Source organism: Carcharodon carcharias, chromosome 4 (genome assembly GCF_017639515.1).
Source record: "Carcharodon carcharias isolate sCarCar2 chromosome 4, sCarCar2.pri, whole genome shotgun sequence".
Classification (NCBI taxonomy): domain Eukaryota; kingdom Metazoa; phylum Chordata; class Chondrichthyes; order Lamniformes; family Lamnidae; genus Carcharodon; species Carcharodon carcharias.
The window spans coordinates 166249801-166277327 of record NC_054470.1 but is presented as its reverse complement, the minus strand read 5'-3'; the positions used below and the strand labels follow the sequence as shown (position 1 = coordinate 166277327).

The 27527-nt window shown below is 40.7% G+C and overlaps 1 protein-coding gene across 5 annotated transcripts in view; it reads left to right on the top strand.

The window, feature by feature from the left end:
* Positions 1–27163, top strand: part of erbin (erbb2 interacting protein) — a 313059-nt gene extending 285896 nt beyond the window's left edge. For all 5 annotated transcript variants that reach the window (XM_041185895.1, XM_041185894.1, XM_041185891.1 and 2 more), the window contains 4 exons: positions 10946–11170; positions 16293–16385; positions 16638–16712; positions 24232–27163. In XM_041185895.1, coding sequence (XP_041041829.1) covers positions 10946–11170; positions 16293–16385; positions 16638–16712; positions 24232–24339 — 501 coding nt within the window. In that variant the 3' untranslated portion in view covers positions 24340–27163. The remainder of the gene's footprint in view (positions 1–10945; positions 11171–16292; positions 16386–16637; positions 16713–24231) is intronic.
* Positions 27164–27527: the final 364 nt, after the last annotated feature.

The window sequence follows — 27527 nt, the reverse complement described above, 5'->3', positions numbered from 1 at the left end:
GAATAATGAATAGTCAACTTGGATTTTAAAAGGGAAGATCCTACTTGACCAACGTTATTTAATTTTTTGAGGAGTTAACAGAGACCAGACAATGCTAATGTAGTAGATATAATTTGTCTGGATCTTCAAAATGCCTTCGATAAGGAGCCCCATAATGGACGAATGAACAAGGCCAATGAATGTGGAGTTAGGGGACAAGTGGCAAAATGCATTGCTAACTGGCCTCAACTGGTGGCATAGAAGAACAACGGGATCACCAAAAGTTGCGCAACAGGTTAGCAAGGCCATTAGAAAAAAAAAGCAAACCAAGCCAAGGCTTTATTCCTAATAGAGGGATAAAACTGAAAAAAGATGAAGTTATGCTAAACCAGTGTCGAACCTTGGTTAGACCACACTTAAGAGTACTGTGTGCAGTTCTGATTAGCATATTATAAAAAGGGTATAGAGGTACTGGAAAAGGTGTAGAGAAGATTTACAAGAAATGTGTGGGTATGCGTATCAGGAAAGGATTGACAGGCTTCGTCTCTTTTGAGAAAAATGAAGGCTGAAGGGTTATCTAATAGAGGCCTTTAAACTATTTGATAGAGTTGATACAGCGAAAATGTTTCTTGCGGAAGACCATAACTAGAGGCCATCATTAAGATAATCACCAAGAAATCCATTTGGAATTCAGAAGAAAGAACTTTACCCAAAGGGTGGTGGGAATATGAAACCTGCTATTGTCACGACTCACTGGGCATAGTGCACTGTAGTATCAAGCCCCACTGCTCCCTGAGCTGTGACAAATATGAAAAGTTTGATTAGACCATCAGATTGCCCCATTTTACCTAACTGTTTAATTTAGGTTAAAAGAATACGAGCGCCAGGTTTGTAACTTAACAAGTAAATAACTGTGTATTAAACAAATTGTCTGCAACCAGTGGCAAAAGAAAGAAATATGAATTACTACACACAAACAAACATATTCTCACCCCACACAAAACATAGATTTTAAGGGCGAGATAAAACAGTTCAACAGCACCATTCCAGAGTTCAGGATTAGATAGGTTGACTGATTGCTTTCTTCCAAATTTCTTGCAGGTTGTTGTGGCTGACATGAGGTGGTCTCCCAACACTTGCAGTCTGTGATTCTCTGGTTGAAACTTGCTTTTAATGTCTCTACTAGTGTTTTTCCCCCTTTTCCTCCTGACTGGAGTTTCTCAAAGAAAGTAGGATGTGAGGAATAGCCAGCTAGCTACAATGGCAGGATTACTGGAGTCTTACAAAACACAGGAGAGAGAGGTTTCAAGTCTTTCCTCTTTTCAGGCTAGGAGCTGAACTACTGCACTAGCCTCAAACAGAACCTGGCCACTTGGTCAGGAGCCAATCAAAACACTGTTGCTAAGCAGTTCCCTCTTAAACCAGGTCTCCGTTCCAGCACCATTCTGTCCAACCTGGTGCGCACTGTTCCATGAGATAGCAACATTGTGGATTTTCTTCTTCCTGCTCGAGTGAACATCTTCAAACTGCAGCCTTGGTAGTTTTTAAAGCCACAGTCCAAAAAATAAAAATATGTTCTTTACACTACTAAATGGAGTGGCTGAAGCAATTAGTATAGATACATTTATGGGGAAACTGGACAAGCATATGAGGGAGAAGGGAATAGAAAGTTACAACAATAGACTTAGATGGGGGAAAGAAAGGCGGAGGTTTGAGTAGAGCATAAACACCACCAGCATGGACTGATTATGTTGAATGGCCTGTTTCTCTACCATATGTCCTATGTAATCCTAGGTCTTCAGCACTACAACCAGATGATTGCCTTTGTTTGCTTTGTTGAATGCACTGTTTCTTTATGTCACATCGATTGAGCTAACTTAGTTGCACACTTCCATCTTGAAATGATGAAGTCCGCAAGAAAAGGTCAAGTAGGATTATCCGTTCAGCACTTTTTAGATAAGATGCTTGCTGACATCTCGGCCTTGTATCTTCCACTTACATGCTTGGCTCCACTGTGGTTGAAGTTGTCGATGGTTACAGAGGCTGCTCCATTCTGAATTTGATGTGGTAGTGAGAGTTTTGCTCTGATCAATTGATTCATTCTAATGCTGGGAAAAGAATAGATAATAAGTCAATTAATATGGCCAGGTCTCCTTGCATTGCACGAGTCCCACTAATTTCTAGTCCAACATATTTCTCTTGGATGAATTCTGTTTTCAGTATGAACCAATTGGATTATGAGCACAGTTTGCCAAGCGTGCTACTTTTTCTAAGTTCATCTCCTGAGAACTTGGTTTCATATCCTTCTTTATTACATGTACAACAGACTAAGGATGCATTCTAAGAACTCCTTCTTGTTGCGAAATCCACAGTTTGCAAGTTGTTGCCTGAACTGACTGGTTTCAATGCTTGTAATTTTGAGACAGTTCCTAACTGAAAAAGAAACCAAAACTTTGGGTTTCTGGAAAAGGCAGTGGGAGTGTGTAACCCTGGATTCCTAACTGTTACATCAGACTCCTAGGAAATATGCCTGCGGTTTAGGCTGCTAGGGAAACAAAAGCAGATTGGGAGGGGGAACAATTAAGCCGAGATTGAACGTCGGCTGGAGGTGAGAACAATACAGACAGGCACTGGAGCGTTATGTGTGAATGAGATAGTGATAAGGAAGAAAGTCATGGCACAGCTGGAAAGAAGACCAAAAAGGCTGGTTCTGAAAGCAGAGCTGAGAGGGATCTGGACTCTTGCTACCATTTGGTGGAAATTGTATCCATGGAATTTGGTTGGAGTAAAATTGCAGTTGCATGGGACTTGGTGCCTAATTTCTATGTGAATAAAGGAAAGCAAACTCTATCTAGGGAAGACTAGTTTTTGAGGGACCCTACGGCTGAGATTAATGCCATATACTTAAGAAATCTGAGAGACCTATCTTTGTTGTATCATCTGTTTAAAGGGTCACCTATGGTATGTATTGAATATATTTTGCCTGTTAATTAATGTTTAATTGATGTTGATTTTGTTTTGTTAGAGTAAAAGCTCTTAAAAGGTGGAATCTTGTCCATCAGTTTCTTCCATTGGGAGGCTCAGTTTTAGGTGATTGGCCTCCACAGGGATTGTAACACTATTTTGACCACAGAATTTGCCACGTGAATGTGTAACCCATTACCTCTACAGACGCGGTACTATATTTGAAATGCTGCATATTGAGTCATTCTAAAGCTCATTATTCTGTTTTTCAGATTCAAATGCCAAATAAAAAAAACAAAGTAAAAGAGTAAAAAAAATCTTTATTCTATTTGTTCACAGCTTACCATGGGTTCGCCTTGAAAAAAGGCTGGGTATTGGCTTTGAAAAAAGGCCAGGATTTAGCACTGGTAAAGCTCTTTCGTGATGTCCACTTTTTCTTTCACGCCACATTTTCCACTGGCTCTATCAACTTCAACTTCTCTTAGATGGATAACACTTTTAACTTGCTCATAGGTTTCACCATGCTCTCACCCTTTGCATGTCACTTCACAGTGAAATTTGAGCGCACTTAGATCCAACCACTCCACTTTGGTCAGCACAGTCACATAACCCCTGGCGGAAGAGGCCAGCTTGCTTGCACCTCTGTGAAGGGTTTCGGCATTATTTTCCTTGCTGGCACCAAACAAAAGTTCGGCTAACCGTGGTCAATCACAGTGGAATTCAGTAAATCATGAGGACTGTTCTATAGCTTTTGCTATTCTGCTGGCAGGAATGGTTGACAACTTCGGCATATGTGGAATTTCATTTATTGAAGTTTGACCCATTTAGATTTCACCATCACACTCTTTGATTTATTTTGCTTTGTCCAATGCTCTGTGACCACCTATTTTTTTAATTCTCCCAAAAAAAACCTGCTCTTCTGCCGGTGAAAAGGGTCCATTTTCTGTCCACTAATGTATCTTCAATCCTGATCATTCCTGAAAATATTGGCCCAGATCTTTAGTTCCCCAGTGGTACCCCAGAAGATGCGCTGGGGCACCTCTTGGAAGTCCCCATGCAAGGAATGCACAGGAATCACCCAGGAAGTTTCAACTTCCATTGGGCAATTTCCCTGTGTATGGAACCCTCCGAAACTCTGATTTAAAGTTGGAGATTTCAGATGGTTCCAATTCTCTCAGCAGAATGGTTACACAGGAAAGGTTAAAAGCAGTTCTAATACCTGGGTAACTATACTATTGCTCCCCCCCAACCCTCAACTATCAACCATGCCCCCCCATCGTCCGTCTCCCCCCCCCCCCCCCCCCCCCCCCCCCACCCCCCCCCCACCCCCACCCCCCCAAACCCCCAATATGAGCACCATTCTGTTATGCGATTCTGTTTATTTTTTTCTTTCCTTGGCTATCTTCCTCAAGATCTTCCCCTCAGATTTCATTTTTCAATTGCTTTATCCTTTCACTATGCTTATTTTAGCCCCTCCATTGCTCTATTTACCTTAGTAGTGAGGGCAGTGGCGCTGATTTGGTTTAAGTGAACCCATTAAGCTTCTCCCTGTTCCAGTGTCAGGAGTCTGAAACTCTCTCTTCTAAACTATCTTTTAAGCCTTGGTGATGTATCTGCTTCTTCCTAACTGGCTTAGCACATTACGTTAAAAATAACCCAAGACCCTTTCGAATCCTGCTTTTGAGTCTGACACCTAGTGCCTCAATTTCCTATGTAAGACCTTCATTATATTCTTCACGTATTAGTTTTAATATGAAGCAGAATTTTCTTCATTTCTCCAATGTATTCCTTACTCTTGCACATATCAACACCCTGGGGGTTACCATTGACCAGAAACTGAACTGAATTAGCCGTATAAATACTGTGGCTACAAGAGCAGGTCAGAAGCTGGGGGTCCTGCCACAAGTAACTCGCCTCCTGACTCCCCAAAGCCTGTCCACCATCTACAAGGCACAAGTCAGGAGTGTGATGGAATCCTCCCCACTTGCCTTGAAGCTCCCATAACACTCGAGAAGCTTGACACTGTCCAGGACAAAGCAGCCTGCTTGATTGGCACTACATCTACAAACATTCACTCTCTCCACTACCGAAGCACATTGGCAGCAGTGTGCCATCTACAAGATGCACTGCAGGAATTCATTGAGGCTCCTTAAACAGCACCTTCCAAACCTACAACCACTACCATCTAGAAGACAAGGGCAGCAGATAGATGGGAACACCACCACCTGGAAATTCCCCTCCAAACCATTCATCATCCTGACTTGGAAATATATCATCGGTCCTTCACTGTTGCTGGGTCAAAATCCTGGAGCTCCCTTCCTAACAGCACTGTGGATGTACCTATACCATGTGCACTGCAGTGGTTCAAGAAGGCAGCTCACCACCACCTTCTCAAGGGTAGTTAGGAATGGGCAATAAATGCTGGCCCAGCCAGTGAAGACCACATCCCGTGAATGAAAAAAAAGAGGTAATGTACCATGGAGCATTGGACTTCATAGTCACAACTGCAGAAAGGTCTAACCATTGTTTCAGTGTACAACCCACTTGTCTTTTCTCAGCACAATCGGTCCCTCACCCCAAGTATTGCAATTTTCCTTCCTGGGATGTGAGCATCACTGGCGATGCCAGCATTTGTTGCCCAACCCTAATTGTCCTTGATTTCCCTCCACCCGAGTTACTGTCCTTGCCTGCAAAATGAGTATCCAACACTGTATATACCTATTGGACATCTGCACGCCCTCATTTTCTGCTCTGCCTCTGCTAAGAACCCTCCTCCTTTCTCCCAGCAGATGGGCTAACCCACTTGCCTTCCTATGTCTTAACTATTCTTCTGTACTTGAGAGTTCATCACCTCTTGCAAGACTAACTCCTATATGGTATGGAGTGTCAACTCTTTCTCAACTTTAAACTTGAGTAAATCACAAGGTAATTGCTAATAAGGAAGGCCATCCTAGTTTATCCACCCAAAATGGCTCTATTATTATGTATTATATTAATTGGAACCTGTGACCCTTGTGCTGCTAGTCATTTAATTTAAAGTTTCACCTTTTCCATCCATTTACTGTCTTCTATACCTCTATAAATCACCCCGATACTAATTTTCACAGTTAAAAAGCCCCAGTCTCTCTGGTCTTTGCTCATAACTGAAACCTCTAACTCAGCTGACATGACCAAGCACTGGTTAGACATTTAAAACAACCAGTGAAAAAAGTAGCCAAACGCCAATATTTCTTCATCAAATTAAGAGCTAGCCTAGAGATCTACTCAATACAGACATACTTGCAACAAGAAAAAAAATTCATATTTTAAGGGATCTAATTATCATTTTGTGTACCTAGTTTCTTTTTCAAGTAATACTCGTGAATTTTGCGTTAAAGATTATTTTGAGCAAATATTCTGTTCATGTCAGTAGTGTCAGAAACATTGGCACCTTGACATGGAGCCTGCATGTTCAAACTATAGCTTATAAGAGAGTTGATATGTTACTTATCCTCTGACATGATATTCAAGAGACTATGTATGAATGTAATTGTAACTGAGATAATGCATAGACAGATGCTTATCTGTTGGAAAGCTTTAAACTCCTAGGCTCCAATCTTTTTGGATATTTCTCATCAGAAACTCCCAAGTATCATCATCATCGTAGCTCATAATTTGAGGTAGTAATAACAGTGAAAATGCAGATTTAATCACTGCCACCTTTATTACTGTGTAAAGCAACCTCTAGCATCCACACATGCTCAGTTAAGAATGAATGTCCAGAAGTTGCTGGAGATACCTTGCTCTTCCACTGGATGCGCTGTTGTGGTTTTCACAGATGGTTGCAATTAGAAATCACTTTTTCAATAACTTTGTTTACCCTATTCTTGCTGTAAGGACCAATGGAAAATGTTAAGCCTTGTTTAATCAGGAGTAAATGATTTTCAATGGAATACTAAGCCTTGTACTAAGCACTAAATACCGAATAATCTCTCAGGCACTGAAAAACTGACTTTACAAGTTTGAAGCATCAGTCCCTCAAAAGAACATTTAAATTTTTTAAAAATTTCATTCTGATATTTACATTTCCTCCTTAACCCATGTATATGTCCTAATCTTTATTTCACTTTCTGTACAGTGATTTTTTCACTGATTTTTACTTGCTGCTTTGCTGACTCTGTGAATTGTTCAATCTGCTTCTTGAATCAGCCTGCGTGCTCTTGCTTTTAGATACCACAGATCCCTTGTGGAAGGCACCTAGTTCAAAGTAACGTCAGAATAGAGAAACCTGTGTTTTAGATCCTGGTGCAACTCTGTGGGCAGCTTTTTCTGAAATCAGCTGTGTGCGCAATTCCTTTGCCACTGACAAAGTCTGTGCCAAGATGGTAATTCCATCATGGATATTAACTTTATAAAGATGCCGGGTTTTTGACCATGTTTTCAGTTTTGCAATTTTGAATTTTTTTAGCATTTCCATAAAAGGTAAAATTTGAAATGTGTAACTTCACTCATCTTACTGGGCTGGCTGTACAAACATACAGAGTTACAGCCTTAAGTTCTAGAACAAATAATTACCCACAGCAGCAATTTTTTCATCTAGCTCAGAAGAATAACTTGGCATTATTGGAAGTAAAATTATATAAATTATTACAAAATCAAATGTAAAATATTTTCATTTTTTAAAATTGGATTGTATTGTTTTAAATCGAAAGTCCACATGAATCATCAGGCAGGCCAAGTGGTGCTATTGCTGAAATTGCTGGTGATAAATATGACTAAAATGCAGATTTAATTTGGGGTTGGACATTTTTCCCAGAATGGATTTTTCATGGTCCTCAAATTGCACTACTTGAGAATGAGGATTTGCTTAGAAATGTTTCACTTAACATTTTGGAGACATTTGTTGGAACTCCCTGATTTTATTGGATATCAGGGACACCGCAAAATGAATTGCGCGCTCAAAATTGTCCAGCTCTGTCAATTCGTCCAAAATCTACAAAACAGAAATATGGCATCAGATTAATAATATATTTTTCTCAATCAGGCTATATGTGTAGTCTGGTGTACTTGCTCAGAATGCATGTGTGTGGTGCCTGCAGACATTGTTGTATTTGACTAAAGTAGTTCGAGACATTGGCCTGGATTTTCACTGAGTCAAGTTGACTTGGGAGCCCTTTAAAAATGGTAGACACATTCAGATTCTGGCATTCCCCATCCCATGCCCAAGCAATCTGTTTTTCAGGTGTTCCTTTAAAGGGTGCAGGCTTGTTCTTGTCAAATGCCCGCATCTGGCACTCCTGACCTGGTCGGCTCTGTTGTGGAGATGAGCATCTCCTCCTCCTCCGCAATTTTTATGGAGTTGGGCCAGGTTTTTAAAGAGTTGTCATTCACAGCTCATTCGAGGAATAGTGAACCCTAGTTTGCATGACGCGATCCTTTAAAAGGTAAGTTCAAAAGTTACCCTCATGCCCCTTATATCAAGCTATGCCCCTCCATGGCTCCTATACCAAGTTACACCCCGCCCCCCCATGTCTCCTGATGCCCCCTATTTTTATTCATTCACGAGATGTGGGCTTCGCTAGCTGGACCAGCATTTATTGCCCATCCCCAGTTACCCTGTGCCAAGCTATAGCACTTCCATGGCATAGGGGACATGAAGGGACTGAACGTGGGTGAAAGGGCAGAGCAGAGGGGCATAGGATCATGTGGGAACATGGGCATGAGGGGGCATGAGGGGCCATGGGTAGAGGGGCATGAGGGCACCTGAGGGGTCATAGGGAATGGGTGAGGGGCATGAGGTGGCATGGATAGGGCACAGGGAGTGTTTGGTTGGTGAAGGGAGTGTGAAGGATGGAGGGCCTTAGTTTTTTTATTTTAACTGGAACAAAGTCCCACGGCACTGAGGTGGCCTTTTAAACTGCCTGCCTTGGCACCTGGCAGCCCCTGTGGCTGCCTTTGCACTTTTTTCTGGGCCAGCTGATAGACTCCAGCTGCATCTGCACCCCTGCAATGAAGATCCCACCTTTGCGGGCACTTCACCCCCGAGGCGGGCAGGCCGAGCCGGCAGTTTTCCTGGCTCTCGCTACCTGGCTCGAGGATGAAAATCCAGGCCAATTCTGTCTCTTCAAATGTCTGCAAATCAGTTCTGGCCAGCCACATTCAGGTATGGCCCTTTCTTTTCTTGCCCCATCACCATACCCTTTGGCCCTGTAAGACTGAGGACAGAATTTTCCAGCCCCTCATTCTGGTGGGATCTTTCATGTGAATGGAGATATCAGTGGCTCGCTGGGGCTGGAAAATTCCAGCCTAATACTTCTGTTATTCAATCCCTCCTGTCTTTCACTCTTTTACATAGCTTCCCTTTGTCCTTGTCTCAATGAGTCCTAGCTCAAAACCTATTCAGTTTCTAACTTTTCCCAGTCCTGGTGAAAAGTCAAAGACCTGAAACATCAGCTCTGTTTCTTTCTCCACAGTTGTCGCCTGACCTGAATACTTCTAGCATTTTTTGCTTTTTTTCAGTTATAGCCCTTTAAACTGATTTACTTATTTCCCATTTTGTCTATACTCTACATTGTCATTTATTTCTTATTGGTTTGTATTGTCTATTAGCCTGTTTATTTTCTCTTTTGTGTCCAAATGGTTTGTCAGCTTTCTCTTGTGGCATTAAGTATTGTGTATCATTTATACATTGAAAAAAAAATCCTTTTGAATTATGGCAGAAGTCACCCAAGTTCTACTGATTTTTCTTTAAGGATTGTTAAAACAGCTGAAATCTTGAAGTTTGGCACAGAACATTGAGAAGATTTGAGTCCAGTGTGATTGAAATGGGTGTGTTAACAGTATTTAGCAGACTTCCAGAGGCAGCAATTTTAAAACAATTCTGTAACCTGGATACGAAAACATTTGTACTTTTGGCATCTAAAGCTCCTAGAATGAAGCCTAGGAAATATGTAGAAATATTTTAAATGATTAATGCAAAGCCTTTCTAGATGTGTGCCAGTTGTAATGCTTTTGCATTTCATAATGTGTTATAACTTGCTGTGTTTTCTGCCCTTGAAGGTATTCCTTAAATAATTTTCGGACCTTTGCACTTGTGAATACCTGCTGAAAAAGTAAACTCTTTTCTCCTGCACGCCCCCTGCCCCATCCCTACCACCACCAAACTGCTATTGAGGAACACCATTACTGTCACCCCAGCTGTAAACTGCAACCTTCTGGTTTGTACAGCTGAAGCACGTGTCACCTTAACCAAGTGTCATTTGGGAGGAGTTCAATGTTTAAATTATTTATTTGTGCTTTTCATTATGAAAGATGACTTTGGAAATTGGGTTTTGTTTTTTAATTGTATCAACCACTAAATATACCCACGTGCCAGTTGTAATTTCATTTTTATGTCCTCATTTCTTGGTTTTGTGCTTTTCTTTAAAAAAAAGTTATGTAATTGAATGCAGACTGCATTCAGAGTATTGAATTAATCTTGGTGGAACAAATTAGTCCACTGCACTGGAGCACAAAGTACCATTTGATTGGAAGGATCTGAGTTCATAGCCATAATCTCCCACATCATTGAGTCCCTAATTAAATATGTCACTGTCAAGAGAGTGAAGCAGAGGCATATTTTCCACAAGTGAAAGAGTGCAATGTAACCGGACTTCCCATGTATATATCTAATGACTTGTTCTGCATTGTATTCACAATTTGGTTGATAAATATGTATAACATTGTCATTCTTAAAGTTGTCTGCTCTATGAAACTGCCACCTAGTGCAATAAATATGAAGTTGAAGATTTCAGCAGGGGATTGGATCAGTTCTCAAGTTAAGAAATGTAGATTCAAGATAGAAAAAGATGAAAATGACACAAGCTCCCTAAACAGACCCAAGATGAAGAAGTAAGATTGATTGGCTGAGTGGTCTATTCTCAAATTTCTCAGAAACTTGTTCGCAAATATGTGCAGAAATCTTTCAAAACTGTTAAGTTTGAAGCAAGTGTTTTGAAGTTTTCATTGCTACTTTGCTACCCAGGTGCCTTTGACAAATGGCCAGATGTACCAATCTTCAAGAGTTCCGATAAATTGCAACCAACCACATCACACAATGTCCCAAGCAACTGTTGGGAGACATCCTTCGAGGGAGCAGCTGATTGATTTTTTAATGCTAAAAGTATCGCATCAACCTCCTTACTGTCCAACACAAGGTGCATCAACAAGCCATCTGATGAGACAAGGCCGTGATATTGTACAGCATGAGGTAAGGCCGAATTGTAGGATCCTTCTCCTAATACTCCCAAGAATTTCCCCAACTTTTTCTCTCCTTGACCTTGTTATGATTCCCATAGAGACTAATAGCTTGTAAAAGTTATCTGTTACTGGACTAGTAATCCAGAGACCCAGGTTAATGCTCTGGGTACCCGGGTTCGAATCCCTCCACGGCAGATGGTGGAATTTGAATTCAATAAAAATCTGGAATGAAAAATCTAATGATGACCATGACACCATTGTCGACTGTTGTTAAAAACCCATCTGGTTCACTAATGCCCTTTAGGGAAGGAAATCTGTCGTCTTACCTGGTTTGACCCGCATTAATGTGGTTGACTCTTAAATGCCCTATGAAATGGCCGAGCAAGCCTCTCAGTTGTAACAAACTGCTACAAAGTCACAAGAAAGGATGAAACCGGACGGACCACCCAGCATTGGCCAAGGCATCGGAAGTGACAACAGCAATTGCAGCCCTGTCGACCCTACAAAGTTCTCCTTACTAACAACTGGGGGCTTCTGCCGAAATTTGGAGAACTGTCTCACAGACCAGTCAAGCAGCAGCCTGACATAGTCATCCTCACAGAATCATACCTTACAGATAATGTCCCAGACTCCACCATCACCATCCCTGGGTGTGTCCTGTCCCACTGGCAGGACAGGCCCAGCAGAGGTGGCGGCACAGTGGTATACAGTCAGAGGGAATTGCCCTGGGAGTCCTCAACATCAATTCTGGACTCCATGAAATCTCACGGCATCAGGTCAAACGTGGGCAAGGAAACCTCCTGCTGATTACCACGTACTGCCTTCCCTCAGCTGATGAATCAGTGCTCCTCCATATTGAACACCACTTGGAGGAAGCACTGAGGGTAGCAAGGGTGCAGAATGTACTCTGGATGGGGGACTTCAATGTCCAATGCCAAGAGTGGTTCGGTAGCACCGGTACTGACCGAGTGGGCCGAGTCCTAAATGACATAGCTGCCAGACTGGGTCTGCAGCAGGTGGTGAGGGAACCAACAAGAAGGAAAAACATGCTTGACCTCATCACCAACCTGCCTGTCCTAGATGCATCTGTCCAGGACAGTATCGGTAGGAGTAACCACCGCATTATTGTTGTGGAGATGAAGTCCTGCTTTCACATTGAGGATACCCTTCATCGTGTTGTGTGGCACCACCGCCATGCTAAATGGGATAGATTTCGAACAGATCTAGCAACTCAAGACTGGGTATCAATGAGACGTTGTGGGCCATCAGTAGCAGAATTGAATTTGAACGCAATCTGTAACCTTATGGCCCGGCATATCCCCCACTCTACCATTACCATCAAGCCAAGGGGATCAGCCTTGGTTCAATGAAGAGTGCAGGAGGGCATGCCAGGAGCAACACCAGGCATATGAAAAAATGAGCTGTCAACCTGATGAAGCTATAACACAGAACTACTTGCATGCCAAACAGCAAAAGCAGCAACTGATAGACAGGGCTAAGTGATCCCACAACGAACAGATGAGATGTAAGCTCTGCAGTCCTGCCACATCCAGTCATGAATGTTGGTGGACAATTAAACCACTCAATGGAGGAGGAGGCTGCACAAATATCTCCATCCTCAATGATGTCCAGCACGTCAGTGCACAAGAGAAGGCTGAAGCATTTGCTACAATCTTCAGCCAGAAGTGCTGAGTGGATGATCGATCTCTGCCTCCTCTGGAGGTCCCCAGCATCACCGATGCCAGTCTTCAGCCATGTGATATCAAGAAACAACTGAAGGCACTGGATACTGCAAAGGCTATGGGCCCTGACAACATTCCGGCAATAGCACTGTATACTTGTGCTCTAGAACTTGCCGTGCACTTTGCCAAACTTTTCCAGTACAGCAACAACACTGGCATCTACCGGATATGTGGAAAATTGCCCAGGTATGTCCTGTACACACAAAGCAGGACAAATCCAACCCGGCCAATTACCGGCCCATCAGTGTGTTCTCCATCATTAGTAAAGTAATGGAGGGGTCGCCAACAGTGCTATCAAGCGGCACCTACTTAGCAGTAACCTGCTCACTGATGCCCAGTTTGTGTTCCGCCAGGGCCACTCAGCTCCTGACTTCATTACAGCCTTGGTTCAAACATGGACAAAAGAGCTGAACTTCTGAGATGAGGTGAGAGTGACTGCCCTTGACATCAAGGCAGCATTTGATGGAGTGTGGCATCAAGGAGCCCTAGCAAAACTGGAGTTAATGCAAATCAGGAGGAAAACTCTCCACTGGTTGGAGTCATATCTAGCACAAAGGAAGATGTTTCAGGACATCACTGCAGGAGGTCTTTAGCATAATGTCCTTAGCCCAACCATCTTCAGCTGCTTCATCAATGACCTTCCTTCCGTCATAAGGTCAGAAACGGAGATGTTCTCTGATGATTGCACAATGTTCACCATTTGTGACGACTCAGATACTGCAGCAGTCCATGTCCAAATGCAGCAAGACCTGGACAATATCCAGGCTTGGGCTGACAAGAGGCAAGTAGCATTCACGCCACACAAGCTCCAGGCAATGACCATCTCCAACAAGGGAGAATCAAACCATCACCCCTTGATGTTCAATGGCATTACCATCACTGAACCCCCACTATCAACATCCTGGGCATTACCATTGATCAGAAACTGAACTGGACTAGCCATATAAATACTGTGGTTACAAGAGCAGGTCAGAGACTAGGAATTGTGCGACGAGTAACTCACCTCCTGACTTCCCGAAGCCTATCGACCATCTACAAGGCACAAGTCAGGAATGTGATGGAATACTCCCCACTTGCCTGGATGAGTACAGCTCCCACAACACTCAAGAAACTTAACAGCGTCTAGGACAAAGCAACCTGCTTGACTGGTACCACATCCATAGATATTCACTCCCTCCACCACCGATGCACAGTAGCAGCAGTGTGTACCACCTACAAGATGCATTGCAGGAATTCACCAAGGCTCCTTCGACAGCACCTTCCAAACCCGCGACCACTGCCACCTAGAAGGACAAGGACAGCAGATAGATGGGAACACCACCACCTGGAAATTCCTCTCCGATGACTCACCATCCTAACTTGAAAATATATCACCATTTCTTCACTGGGTCAAAATCCTGGAACTCCCTTCCTAACAGCACTGTGGATGTACCTACATGGACTGCTGCGGTTTAAGAAGGCAGCTCACTACCATCTTCTCAAGGGCAATTAAGGATGGACAATAAATGCTGGCCCAGCCACCGACACCCACGTCCTGTGGATGAATTTTTAAAAAATTGAATTTCCAGAAGAACTAGAAGAACCACACAACAAAATTTCCAGTTTTAAGGCTTTTACTGTAAAAAAAAACCTAAAAACAACAATGTCTAAACACTATTCAATGGGCAACCTATACTATAATTTACAGAAATTCCATTCTTTCTGGGAATTAAATGGACACTTTAAAATGTATCTGCTTATAAAACATGATTATCCTAACGCTTCCCTGTGAGTCTCAAAAGACCAGCAGTCTACCAACAGTCATCATAGATGCTCTTGACGTTGTCTACAGGTGTGAACACTTTGCACTTTCTTCCCAGTCAAGCTACCTGGGTTCCCCTTTAACCTTGAACAACCAAGCCACCCAGGCTTGTTGTGGGACAGAATACAGAATAGGCCATATGACCCCCATTCATTCCTCCATTTTGCCCTAAAGAGACAGTTCCAAAACATAACAATCTTATATTCTTGGTATTTGTAACATCCTCCTCTTCTAAAAGTAACAGTTGATACTAGAACCTTGTTGCATGGGCCTTGAAAATCTTCACTTGCCTTGCCCACACTATTATTCTTAAACAGGCATCACTGAATCAGATAATGAGAAATCATAGACCTTTTCCTCTCCTTTCCCTTTATCCAGGAGCACTGAAGCTAATAACAACATTCCCGCGATCACCTAAACTTAGACTGGCTAACAGCACGGACTGGTAATTGAACCTGGGACTTTGATAGTCTGTAACACTCTATAGCTTCTCAGGCACCCTTTTTTCAGACTTAAGCACTTCTATTAAGTGCAAATCTAGACCTTTTGAGTTTCTTTAAGGTGTCATCATAAATTTAAAGTTTAACAGGTTGGTTAAATTCATTTCACCTTTAACGTTACAGGTTCAGACATTGCCTCTATACCAGCAGTAGTTGTCTGGTGTCACGAGTAGTAAAAAAAAAGCCTTGAGGTAAATTTGGAGCATTGAACAGTTCACCTCTAAGAAAGACTGAATTTCCGTTTGATTTTCTGCCACAGTAACGTCACCATATATATAAAATAAGCCCCATTTACACCAGTTATGGCAGGGCAGCAGTATGAGGTTTCAGACCTTCAGATAAAGGACCTTATCATGTCTTTCAGTAGTATCTCACTTGTGTTGCAAATAATTAGTTTTTGGAGTGTAGCAATGTAGAAAAATCTGCTAGATATTTTGCAAGCAGCAGAAGCCCACAAATAGCAAAGTGATGAATGACCAGGTCATCTGAGTTTGAAGTTTGTGATCTGAAGCAGAAATATTGGCCAGAATAGTGGGAAATATCCCTAATTCAGTCAAATGGGACTTTTAAAATCCACCATCAGAGTAGACAGATCCCTGTTTTGATATCTATCTAAAGGGCAGAATTTTTCAACAGCACAGCACTAATCACAGGCTGAAGTCCTACTTTGGGCCTCAATCTACAGGTTGCTGACTTGGAGATGAGAATGTTAACAGCTAAACCAAGTTGACAATTTAACATGAGCCATACAATTGCTGGTCAGTAAAATTTGCTTTGAAATATTTATGAAAATTGTGGAAAACCCATGTGCTTGAAAAGTTCTCTCCAGTGAGAACTGAGTTGCAATTGCCAATGTGTACTATAATTAGGATCATTATCTCTTTAAAAAATGCAGACTTTCGTTCCCAGCATGTGGGTGAGATGTGTGCCCAAATCCCAAAGGTACAAATGATGAAAAAGATTTTAAGCTACTTTTTGATTTTCCTTTCTCCCCCCTCCCCTCCCAGTTTAAGTTATAAACACCAAGTTAAATAACAGTGAAATATCTCAATTTAATTAAATGTTGTTTCCTTTATCCCACTTTTTCAGATGCATGTTAGAATAGATAAGAATCCTGAGCTGGGTTTCAGTATATCTGGAGGTATTGGAGGTCGAGGGAACCCTTTCAGACCTGATGATAATGTGAGTATTTAACTATTTTATTGCTTCAACTAGACATTGACCACTTTAGAGGAAAATAAACCTTGAGCTAGCCGTTTCAGTAACGAGCAATGTTTAAAAAAATTACTGAACCTTGTTTTAATTAGAATTGCCCATGATGTCTTCCAAATTGTATACATTCAGTGTCATAGTTTATTATCATGAGTTTCTTTGTAAGTATTTAAGATTATAGAAAAATATGTTTACACCTCTTAATGTTTATTCATTATTTAGGGTATATTTGTAACTAGAGTTCAACCAGAAGGGCCAGCTTCAAAACTGTTGCATCCTGGAGATAAAATAGTTCAGGTAATTTCCTATTAAGCTTACTCAATTTTCTGATCTCCACATTGCCACAAATTGCACACTCTCTCATTTGTTCTCACACACAGTCTTTCTCCTGTATTTTCTATTATGCATGCTCTCATGCATTTGCTCTAGATTTGTTCAAATTTGCTTATATGTTAATATTTCTTGCCTTAAAGAAATTGTCTCAACATGTTGAACTTAATCATTGACTGTTTTTTAATATAGTACAGTGAAAACTTCATCCATTGTTACTAGCTTAGCATTAGCATTGTTAAACTTGTGCTGTTGTGGAAAAACCTCAAAATCCTGAATTAATGTTAAAAGAGCAGCAATTTAACCAGTGGTAAAGCACATTGTCCATAAGGTTGTTTATTTTTAAGTGGCATCCATAATTCCACTTGATTTCCTAGTTTTACTTTCCCATTGCTATGTTCTTTGTGATTAATCTAACAGCAGATTTCTCCTCAATCTCCTTACTCTGATTTACGTCGTAAAACACATTTACATGTAAATGGCTTCAATCTGTGTATCTATGAACCAACTTTGGGAATCGAGGCAACATTTTTCTTCCAAAGTGGTGTTTTAGTTTCTTCTGATTACCACAAAAGTTAAGTTATTGACTGTCTCTTCTAAAAGTACTTACTGGGTTCTAATTTCACAGGGTCAGTAACCCACTCAAGTGGGTTCTTGCCTGAACCTTAATGCGTGAGTTATTGGGCTATTTCTCCGCAGTAGGCATCTTAGCCAAGCCCAATCCTGTCCTCACCTGACAAGCACAGATGCAGCAACAGGTGTCGCTAGGCTGAGAACTGTGCCCACTTTTCTCCTTCCTTAAATTGGAGTTGCTGAAACCAGTGCTTACCGCTGACTTAACTGAGTGAATCAACCCAACATAGGGTTGAACTTGGGACCTTCTAGGTCTTAATTGCAAAGGTACTTGCTAAATAGACTTGCTTAAGCTTCCAGGAAGCCTATGATCACAGCTACCTGTCTAGGTGAAATGGCTTTTTTTTTTCAAACTCCTGATTTTCGAATATTATAGATCGATTCAGTAAGTCATGTAATACTATATCCAAACTGTTTGCCTACATCATCTGTGCCAAAACACACTCCATTACTTACTATCTTTGTCTAAAGGACATATGGCACCATCAATTTCCTCTCACAAAGGAAAAAAGAACTTAAATACTCAATTGCTTTCAGGAGTCGATATGGCAAATATTCTGATCAGCTTGCTTAATTGAAATAATTTCACCACTGTGGATACTTTCCTCCATTCACTAAGGGATAGACTCATTGAGCCAGATCTCTGTCAAAACCTCAAGCACATTTGGTTCATGACTGGTCTTGTTTGTCATCACATCTGCTTCAGCCACAGTGAATATTACTGCACTTCCCTCTCTTCCGCTATTCACGGATTATCATCAAGAGCAAGGAAAAACAAAGCTCCCTTCTAGAGCAAATGGTGAATTGTCTTATCAAGTCCCTTTCCACTGTTCCCTTTGTCCTTGCCTTCAAACCAGGTGCAAAGAATACATGGATTATTTTATTTATAATATTGATACCATATATCTAGCAGTTGTCACTGCTGTCACCTCCACATCTTGTTTCCCTTAGTCATATGGTCCCAACCACCTTATTGGCAATCCTCTTTCACTCATGTTTTCCTGGTACCCGCATCCTCTCCAATCCTACCTCTTCAATGAGCTCATTCTCCGTTTTCATGATTTCTCCTTCCTCGTGCAACTCTTGGCCTCCATGTTGCTGGCAATAAATCCTTTTCCACAGATACTATCCCTCATTGGGTCCTTACTCAAAAGTTCAACATTTAACCCATCTGTTCCATCCAACTAACAACCCATTTTTAAGTTCCATTTTTTTCTCATTTGTGTCATTGCCTTCCAACTTCATGTCAGTATCTTACAAAAGTCCAAACTGTGTCAATTCTGCTTCTGCCCTGTTCATAGCACTGATAATTCCCTGGAAAAAGTTACAAATAACATCCTCTATGACTAAAGTTGCAATATTATCTCTCCTGTCCTCCTTGACTTCTCCACTGCATTTGAGGGAATCAACTACATCCTCCTCCATTGCCTTGCCTCTATTTTTCAGCTCCATAGGATGGCTCTTGCATGGTACCAATTCCACCTGTCTGAGCTCCAGCTATGTCTTCTCTCTCATTGGCGGAGCAGTTACCTTTGGAGTCCACCAGTGATCTATGCTTAGCCCTTTCCTTTTTTTGATGTATATACCTCTGGTGACATCCTCCACCTGCACAGTCAACTTTTGTAAGTATGCAGGTAACATCCAGCAGTACCGCTTCACCAATTCTCATAACCACCTGTTTGCTATCTAGCCTTGGAAATTTCTTCCAGCTCAGCATAGGGAAGATTGAAGCTACAAATGCCATTGTCAAACCATTGATTCCATCCCCTTCCCAACAGTGCAAAACCTTGATTGTGTTGTTTAATCCACAATTTACCCAATACCAAGACCCCTACTAATCTACTATGACTATAAGCTCTGCCCCCTATCTCACTCCCAAAGTCACTGATTTTTCCCGTGTCCTTGTTGGCTTTCCACCCTTCAAAAGCACTAATTTGTTCAAAACTACCCAGATTCTGTTCTACAATAATCCCTTCTTCTCACCCTTATCATTGTTGGCCAGCATTTCCTTCCTGCCAAGCTGTCAAACTTAAAATCCCCATTTTCAAATCATACCAGGGCTTCTACCCACCCTGCTCTGGCACCTTCTCCAACCTTGTGTACCTTGCTGCAACCTTTGGTCTGCCAAACCTAGATTGCTTTGCTTCCCCATACTCTCCTTTGGCAGTAAAGCCCTCAATTACTTAATAACTAATGTCTCAAATTCCTTCCCTAAATCCATCAGCCTCTCCACTTCTCATGCCACTGTTAAAAACTGTTTACAACCCATCTTTTTGACTAAGCTTTCTGTCACGTCTTCTACCTCTCCCACCGCAATTCATTTTCTTTTAGGGTTTCCCCGGCCCCTGCCAAACATTGGCAAAACACTTAAGGACACTGTATAAAAACAAATTGTTTATGTTAGCACTCACAATTTAAACTCATTCTTTCTTTCTAGAAGAGGTTACTGTTACATTCAACCTGGCATCATTTACCTTCATTATAACATGGCTAGCAAATAAATTGGATTATAATTTGCAATGAATATACATTCTAAAGGAATGAAAACCCTATAGGAAAAGTGGTCCAACGATGGCAATCAAGATAAATTAGAAGATAGCATTAGATTAATAGATGAGGCCTACAACATTGTCAAAAAGAGTAGTAAGCTTGAGGATTGGAACAGTTCTGGAATTGTACAGAGGATGATCAAGAAATTGGTGGAAAATAGAACATGAGAGTTAACTAAAAAGAAACATAAAAACAGGTCGTAAAATCGCCCATAGCTATGTTAAAAGGAAGAGATAAGTGAAACTAAATGTTATGGACAGAAATGGAAGAAATTATAATGGGGAGTAAGAAAATTGCAGAGACACTAAACAAATAGTTTATATCTGTCCTCATAGTAGAAGGCACAAAAACATTCCGAAGTTTAAGGAACCAACGGTCTGATGAGAATAATGAACTAAAAGAAATTGATATTGGTGAAGAAGTAGTACTGGAGAAATTAATAGGCCTAAAAGCTGATAATTCTCCTGGACCTGATGGCCTACATCCTAAGGTTTTAAAAGAGGTGGCTGAAAGAGAATAGATGCATTTGTGTTGCTCTCCCAGAATTCCCTAGATTTTAGAATGACAACATGGATTGGAAGGTAGCAAATGTCACTGCAGTATTTAAGAAAGGAGGGAGAGAAAAAAACAAAGAACTATAGGCCAGTTAAGCTGACACCTTGGTTGGCAGCCTTCTGTCTTGTAAGACAGTGGTTTGTACCATGATGGTCAATTCTGTTTTGAGCATCTCCTGGTTCAGCTCAGGAGATGCACTCTGGCATGGTTGCTGCATTTGCTGCAGAGGAAGACAGTGGGCTGATAAGATGCAGGATTCGCTGGCTTCTGTTTTCTCTGGGCTCTCTTCTCAGCCAGCTGAGCACTTTGTTTCTGCTCGTCTCTTCCAAAGCCCTTCCAAACAGTCAGCCTCCAGAGATCACGGCTGTCTGTGACTGTCTCCAGTTGTCAGTGTCAATATCTGCCATCTTTATTTCTAACTTGCAGGTGTTCTTTTAGCAGAGATAAGGTCGCCCAAGAGGTCATGACCTAGTGGCCAGTTCACCATACAGAAGACCTTTGCGTATACAGCCACCATCTATCTGATGAACATGGCTGACCCAGCGTAGATATCGTTGGCTTAGTCTTGAGTGCATATTGGTGGAATTAGCACACTCCAGGACCTTCTGTATTGGCGATTTGTCTTCCCAAGAGATGCCAAAAATACATTTCACAGAGCAAAGGTGGAAATTGTTCATCCTTTTCTCCTGCCTAGCTAGAGTTGTCCAGGTCTCACCACTGAAGTGTGCTTGCGGACACAGATTTGGTAGACTAGTATTTTGGTGTTCTTGGTCAGGTTGCTGTTACTCTTACTTGGCTTGCATATAACAGCTGCAGCTTTTGCAATGCCAGTGTTCATTTCAGCATCAAGTGACAGATTACGAGTGATTGTGGAGCCTACATATGTGAAGCTATCAACAACCTCCAGCGTCAAATTGTCAGTGCTGATGGAAGGGGCTATGAAAACATGCTAGGCCATGATATTTGTCTTCCTGGTACTGATGGTCAAACCAAATGCATTGCAGGCGTGAATCTGTCCATTTGCTGCTGAAGTTAATGCTACATATGGAATGTTTGTGTAGCATCAGCATAGAGCAACTCTCTGATGAGGCTTTGGCACAACTAGTCTTGGATCTCAGGCAAGCAAGGCTGAAGAGCTTTTGGTCAGTTCTGGTAGGTAAGTAAACATCCTTGTAGATGACCTGAAGGCATGTGACAGCAGCAAAGAGAAGAATGTGCCACAGGGTGTCGATGCCAGAACACAACCCTGTTTCTCTGGATCTCCAATAGTTCCGATGTTGCCCTGTCATAGCTGACCTTACCCATCATGTTGTCATGGAAAAAAGACCATGTTGAGCAGCTTCGGCAGGCAGCCAACTTTCTCCAGCAGCTTAAACAGACCACCTCTGCCTTCGGCTTGGTGAGATTGTGAAGGCAGTGTATAGTGGTCTCCTTTGTTCACAGCATTTCTCTTGCTGGTGCTGGACTGAGAAGGTCATGTCAGTTGGAGAATTTGCAGCTCTGAAACCACACTGGGATTCAGGGTAGATGCGTTCGGTCAAGATCTGCAATCTGACGGGAGCAACGTGGGCAAAATACTTCTCCCGTGCTGCTCAGCAGAGAAATGCCTTGATGGTTGTTGCAGTCACTGCAGTTACCCGTGTTCTGTACACTCTTTGCATCTCAATCATCCTGGAGCACTGGCCCCTCCCACCAGTAGAAACAGAGAAGATTTCCTGTACTTGGATGAGCTCAGGCGGTTATAGTATCAGCACCTCAAGCTTTGCGCATGGCAAGGGAGTCAATAGCTTTATTAAGCTCCTCCACTGTGGGTTCAATATACAGCTCTGCTATTTCAGGCAGGTTTTCTATGGTGCCTAGAGCTTCCTCGGTGATAGTGTTCCCCCTAGAATAGAACTCAAGATAGTGCTCCACCCATCTCTCCAACTGTTTATTACAGTCGGTGATGACCTCCCCTGCCTTTTTCAGTGGAATTGTTTTCTTTGTTGATAGACCTGTTACTTTTTTGATTCCTTTATACATGCCCCTGATATTCCCTGTATCGAAGAACATCTGGATGTTCTGGCAAAATAGTCATTGGCGCACTGCCTAGCAGTCTGTTGGACTTCAAGTGGCTTATAGTACATTCACTGTTTTCTAGCTCGGATCTCTTTTGTAATTAATGAGAGCGGACCGCTTGTCTTCAATGACGGTTAACAGCCCTGTGACGTTAGCCTTGCATCAGTCAGCATTTTTTCGCTCTTCTCATTTGTTGAGAGTGCAGCATTGTAGATGGTGTCCAAAGTATGTTCCTTTTCACTTTTGTACTGTGAGAAAATGCCAGAGAGTGCCTGTTCTATCGAGTCGAGGAATTGTTGGCTTTTATCTTGCTGACGTTGATTATGAGGATCAACGTGAGTATGCGATCAATTTGGCTGACTTTGATATGAGAATGGCATTTCTGATTTGAATGAAAAAGCTTCAGGGGTTGCATCCTAACCCTGGTGCACACAAGGGTGTGGATCTGTATCACAGTCAGCACTGTAGTAACTGTGTGTATTGAGAGTGCTGTTCAAAGAATCACGTCTAGTGATGATGAGATCCAGCTGGTGCCAATACCCTGATCCAGGACATCTTGTGGCATGGTTTGTTCATAAAGAAGGTGTTACTTACACAAAGCTCTTGGTAGCAGCAAAGCTCAAATAGTCTCTGTCCATGCCTCATGGTCTGCGCCCACTCGTGCGTTGAAATCCCCCAGTAGGTGAAAAATGTTCATGACTTAGGGATTCTGCTGAAAGCAGTGTCAAGCTCCTCATAGAACTGGTCTTTCAGCTCTGTAGTGAAGCACAGTGTTGAAGCAAAGATACTCATGAGGTTAACTGGACCTGATTGAGAAGCAGATGGAGAGAACACATTCTGAACCATTTGTTGGGGGAGTTCTAGCCTAACATAAGTAGTAGGTAAAATGCTAGAATCTATTACTAGGTACCTGATCTCTGAGGGCACTTAAAAATCATAATATAATTGGAGAGAGTCGACATGGATTTATGAAAGGGAAATCATTTTTGACAAATGTGTCAGGTCTTTCTGAGGCTGTAACTATCAGGGTAGATAATGGAGAACCAGTATGGGTCAATTTCGGGTTGGCAGGCTGTAACCAGTAGGATACTGCGTGGATTAGTGCCTGGGCCTCAGCTATATATAATCTATATCAGTAATTTATATAGGGGACTGAGAGTAATGTATCCAAGTTTTCTGACGATGCAAAGTTAGATGGGAAGGTTAACCATGTGGAGGATGATAGGAGCCTGAAAATGGATATAAACACGTTGAGTAAGTGGGCAGGCATATAACAGAATATAATGTGGAGAAATGTAAAGCTATCTACTTCGATGGGAAAAGTAGAAAAGCAGATTATTTTTTCAAATGGTGAGACAAAGAAGTGTTGGTGTTTAGAGTGACCTTGGTACACAACTCTCAGAAAGTTAACATGCAGTTGGAGAAAGCAATTAGGAAAGCAAGTCTTTATTACTAAGGGGTTGGAGTGCAAGAGTAAAGATGTCTTCCAGCAATATTCTTATTAAATAGTGAAGCAGGCTCAAAAGGGCAAATGTTTCTGCATCTTGTTCTTCTATTCCTATTTGAGTCAAACTGCAGAATTATAATTTTACAAGTGAATAGGTTTAATTTTTGTTAAGCTTGGTTAATTTTTTTGCTGTTTGTACTTTTTAAAAAAAATATATTATGAATGGATATACTTCTTTTGCAGGCTAATGGATACAATTTCGTCAATATTGAGCATGGACAAGCAGTGTCACTATTAAAAACCTTCCAGAATGCAGTGGACTTAATTATCCTGAGGGAAGTTGCATCCTAATGATGTGAATCATGGACAAAAAGAAGAAATCAACCATTGTGACCAGTTTTTTTTAAATAAGTAATTCCATAGCAAAAAATGCAGCTGATATCACTTTTTACTGGGAGTTGGGAGAGGGATCAATGGACTGATAAAATGGTCAAATGAGTTTAGGCTGTAATGTATTGGCAATGGTAGAGCTTTGGTATAAGGGGCACAACCACTCTATAATGGTAGGGGTGTGGATACAGGGACTGAAATAGGTAATGGAAGCAAATATTGCAGGGTGAGGAATTAATATAGTAAACATCAAAATCACTCTTAATATGAACAAACCTGTGTGCTTTTCTGTACAGAGTTTAGGTTTTATTTTTGGATAATCTTATACATTACTAAATAAATTGTACAAGGCTTATGTAGTGAGCCTGATTTTAGCTCATGGACAGGTGGCAGGGCTATCTGGTCCATAGAAGTATGCCTTTATTTTTAATCACCTTTGTATAATTGTTAAACGCTGAAACCTCTGGGTATGATATACAGGAGCTGGAAAATGGATGTGTGTGCATTGTTTAGACGAATGGGTAGGTGAGTGGCTTGAGCATATACAATAAAGTGACCTTGCTGGGAGTCGATGGTAAAACTGAATATGGGGCTAGGTTACCAAAGTAAATGTATGATAGTGTGGTTTAATGATGGAGAAGTCATTATTCAAAGTTGGATTGGGAAAGGAAGAGCAAATGAAACCTGTCTGTCTGAGATGGTCTGTTACTATAAGAGTGTTCTGAAATGTGAAGTGGATTCTTAAAGAACAAGGTTTCTTAGTGTTTTTACAAAGAACGAGGATTGTGGTTATGCTGCCTATTACTGTACGAGAATGTTATTTTATTACACTGTTATCATTTCTAGTACATTTGGCCAACATTTTAAAAAAAACCTTTCTATCTTTACTAAAAATGGGTATAATTAACAATACTGATGTATACTGGTCACTCTTGTGTATCACAGTGGAAGTGCCATAGGAGACCGAGAATTAAGTTTTTAATACAGATTCAAACTGTGCAAAGAAGCAATACTGTATGTATATTTAGAAGAAAATATCTGGGGTTTTATGAATTTAGTAATATTGCTTACCTTTTAAAATCTCAATTCCCTGTAAAATTTCTATACCAACATAAGCATTAAATCAGTTCATTTATTTTATAAAATGTTCAGTCTAAGAATTATTTGAACAAAACCCTTTAAATGCTCCCATGATGGTGCTAAAAGGCTATTTTCCTCACATTGGAACCAAATTTATCGACAAAGTTGCTCCAAGGGTTTAGCAGAAATAATTGTGTACATAAGCAAAAACAAAACCCTGCTTGGGTATTTTCTGTATGTTGCAGCAGCTCATGGCTTCATGTCTCTTGATCACTGGTATTTTGTAGCAGCATTCCCATTAAGGTAAATTGTATAAAAGTTTGTTGTGCGTTGAAAACTTCAAAGGTTTTCTTTTTTTTAAGTTTGATGCAAGGTCACAAGCTGCGTTGATTGCTAACTTTCTATTTTAAAAGATTTTTACCCACGGTTAAAGGCATGGTTTTTAAAATCGTGGAAACAGTTTTTAAAAAGTAAGAAACTATTTTACCTAATGGGGAATAATACTGTTCAGCTGCGTGGTAATACTGTAACAGAACTTATACAGAAAGAGTAAATTATATTTCAATGAAATAGCCTATTGGTAAGAATTGAAGTTTGTAAAATGTTTCAAGCTAGAATTGCCTTTCATGAACTTGGTGATCATAAAAGTACCACTGTTTGAAATCTTTGCATTGTGTATGCACTGTCAAATTATATTTTGGTGGGTCAAAAAGAGCTAATTAATTTCACATTTACTTCAGGAATTTTCAATTCCTGGATGCAGTAATGACCTGATACATCTGGAATTGTTTGATTTTCATGTAACCTGGAGCAACAATTTTGAAGCCAAATTTCGACCAATATCAGCAAGTCCATTGATTGGACTGGATCAAAGCAGTGGATGAGATGCCAGCTACTTGTCAAAAGTAAAACAAAGTCTCGCCTGTCTTTAGTAAGCCATATCCTGCAGCATTTCTGACTTTGCAGGAAGATGGTTGATTTTAAAGTCATTAGTTTCTGTTTCATTTCTATCTTGTTTTACATAAAGCTTTTTAAAAAAAACTATTTTTTTGTGTGATAACCGGTTTACGAAGTCGGTGTTTGATTATAAGGTCAGTAGCATTTTAGGTAACTGTTGGATCTCTGTTGATGACCAATACATGAAAGGTGTAATTCAGCTGCGTATGTAAACCAGAAATAAATTGAAAAGTCTTAAACATTCCCTCATATTTATTATGTAACTTATTTATTTAGATGGTTTCTTTTGGACTGGATTTTTCTAAAGTTTGTATATAGTTGAATGCGTCCTTGATTATAACAAATTTAAAATGAACCAGCAGTAGCCACTGTACGTAACCTGGTCCCCACAGTAACACTGTATTCCTGATTATATTTTGAACCATTGCCTTTTTATTGAGCAAGTCTGAAATGATATTTGAAAAGAGCTGCATTTGTTCAACATTCCACATTTTGTATATAACTAGATGGTTTCTGACATAATCTATGGTAATTAGGGTAAACTAATGCTCTTCGCAGTCTGATTTACTTTGTACAGTTTTAGTTTTAATGAAGGCAGTCTGTTGTATATGAAATCTTAAACAGTCAGTCAAAATCGCTGTGTCCCACTGACAACTGAAACTGATTTATAAATCCACTCAATTTACAAAAATGCAAATTGCTTCTATATGTTCCTATTGTGGTTTATTAAAAAAATTCCAATCACTTACTTCACTTGACCACATTTTGTGCTTTTTTTATATTGAAATAATTTCTATAGTACACTAAAGCACTTTATGGTTGCAATATTACCTAAGCAGTACCATTGTTATGTAAACCATATGAAGTGAACTCTATAAGCAGTAATGTAAATTAGAAGCATATTACTAAAACAAAAACTTTGAAGTCAAGTCACTTTTTCAGTCTTATTTATAAATTCCAGATTGTCTATAAATCATTGATGGGAGGTTTATTATCTTAAACTATATTTTATAATTAAATTTCTGTGCATTAGACTCTCAAAGTTTAGTATTTATGTAATATCAAAAACAAAAAACAGGATGCTTCCTGCAGTCTAGGTTCATGGATTTGTT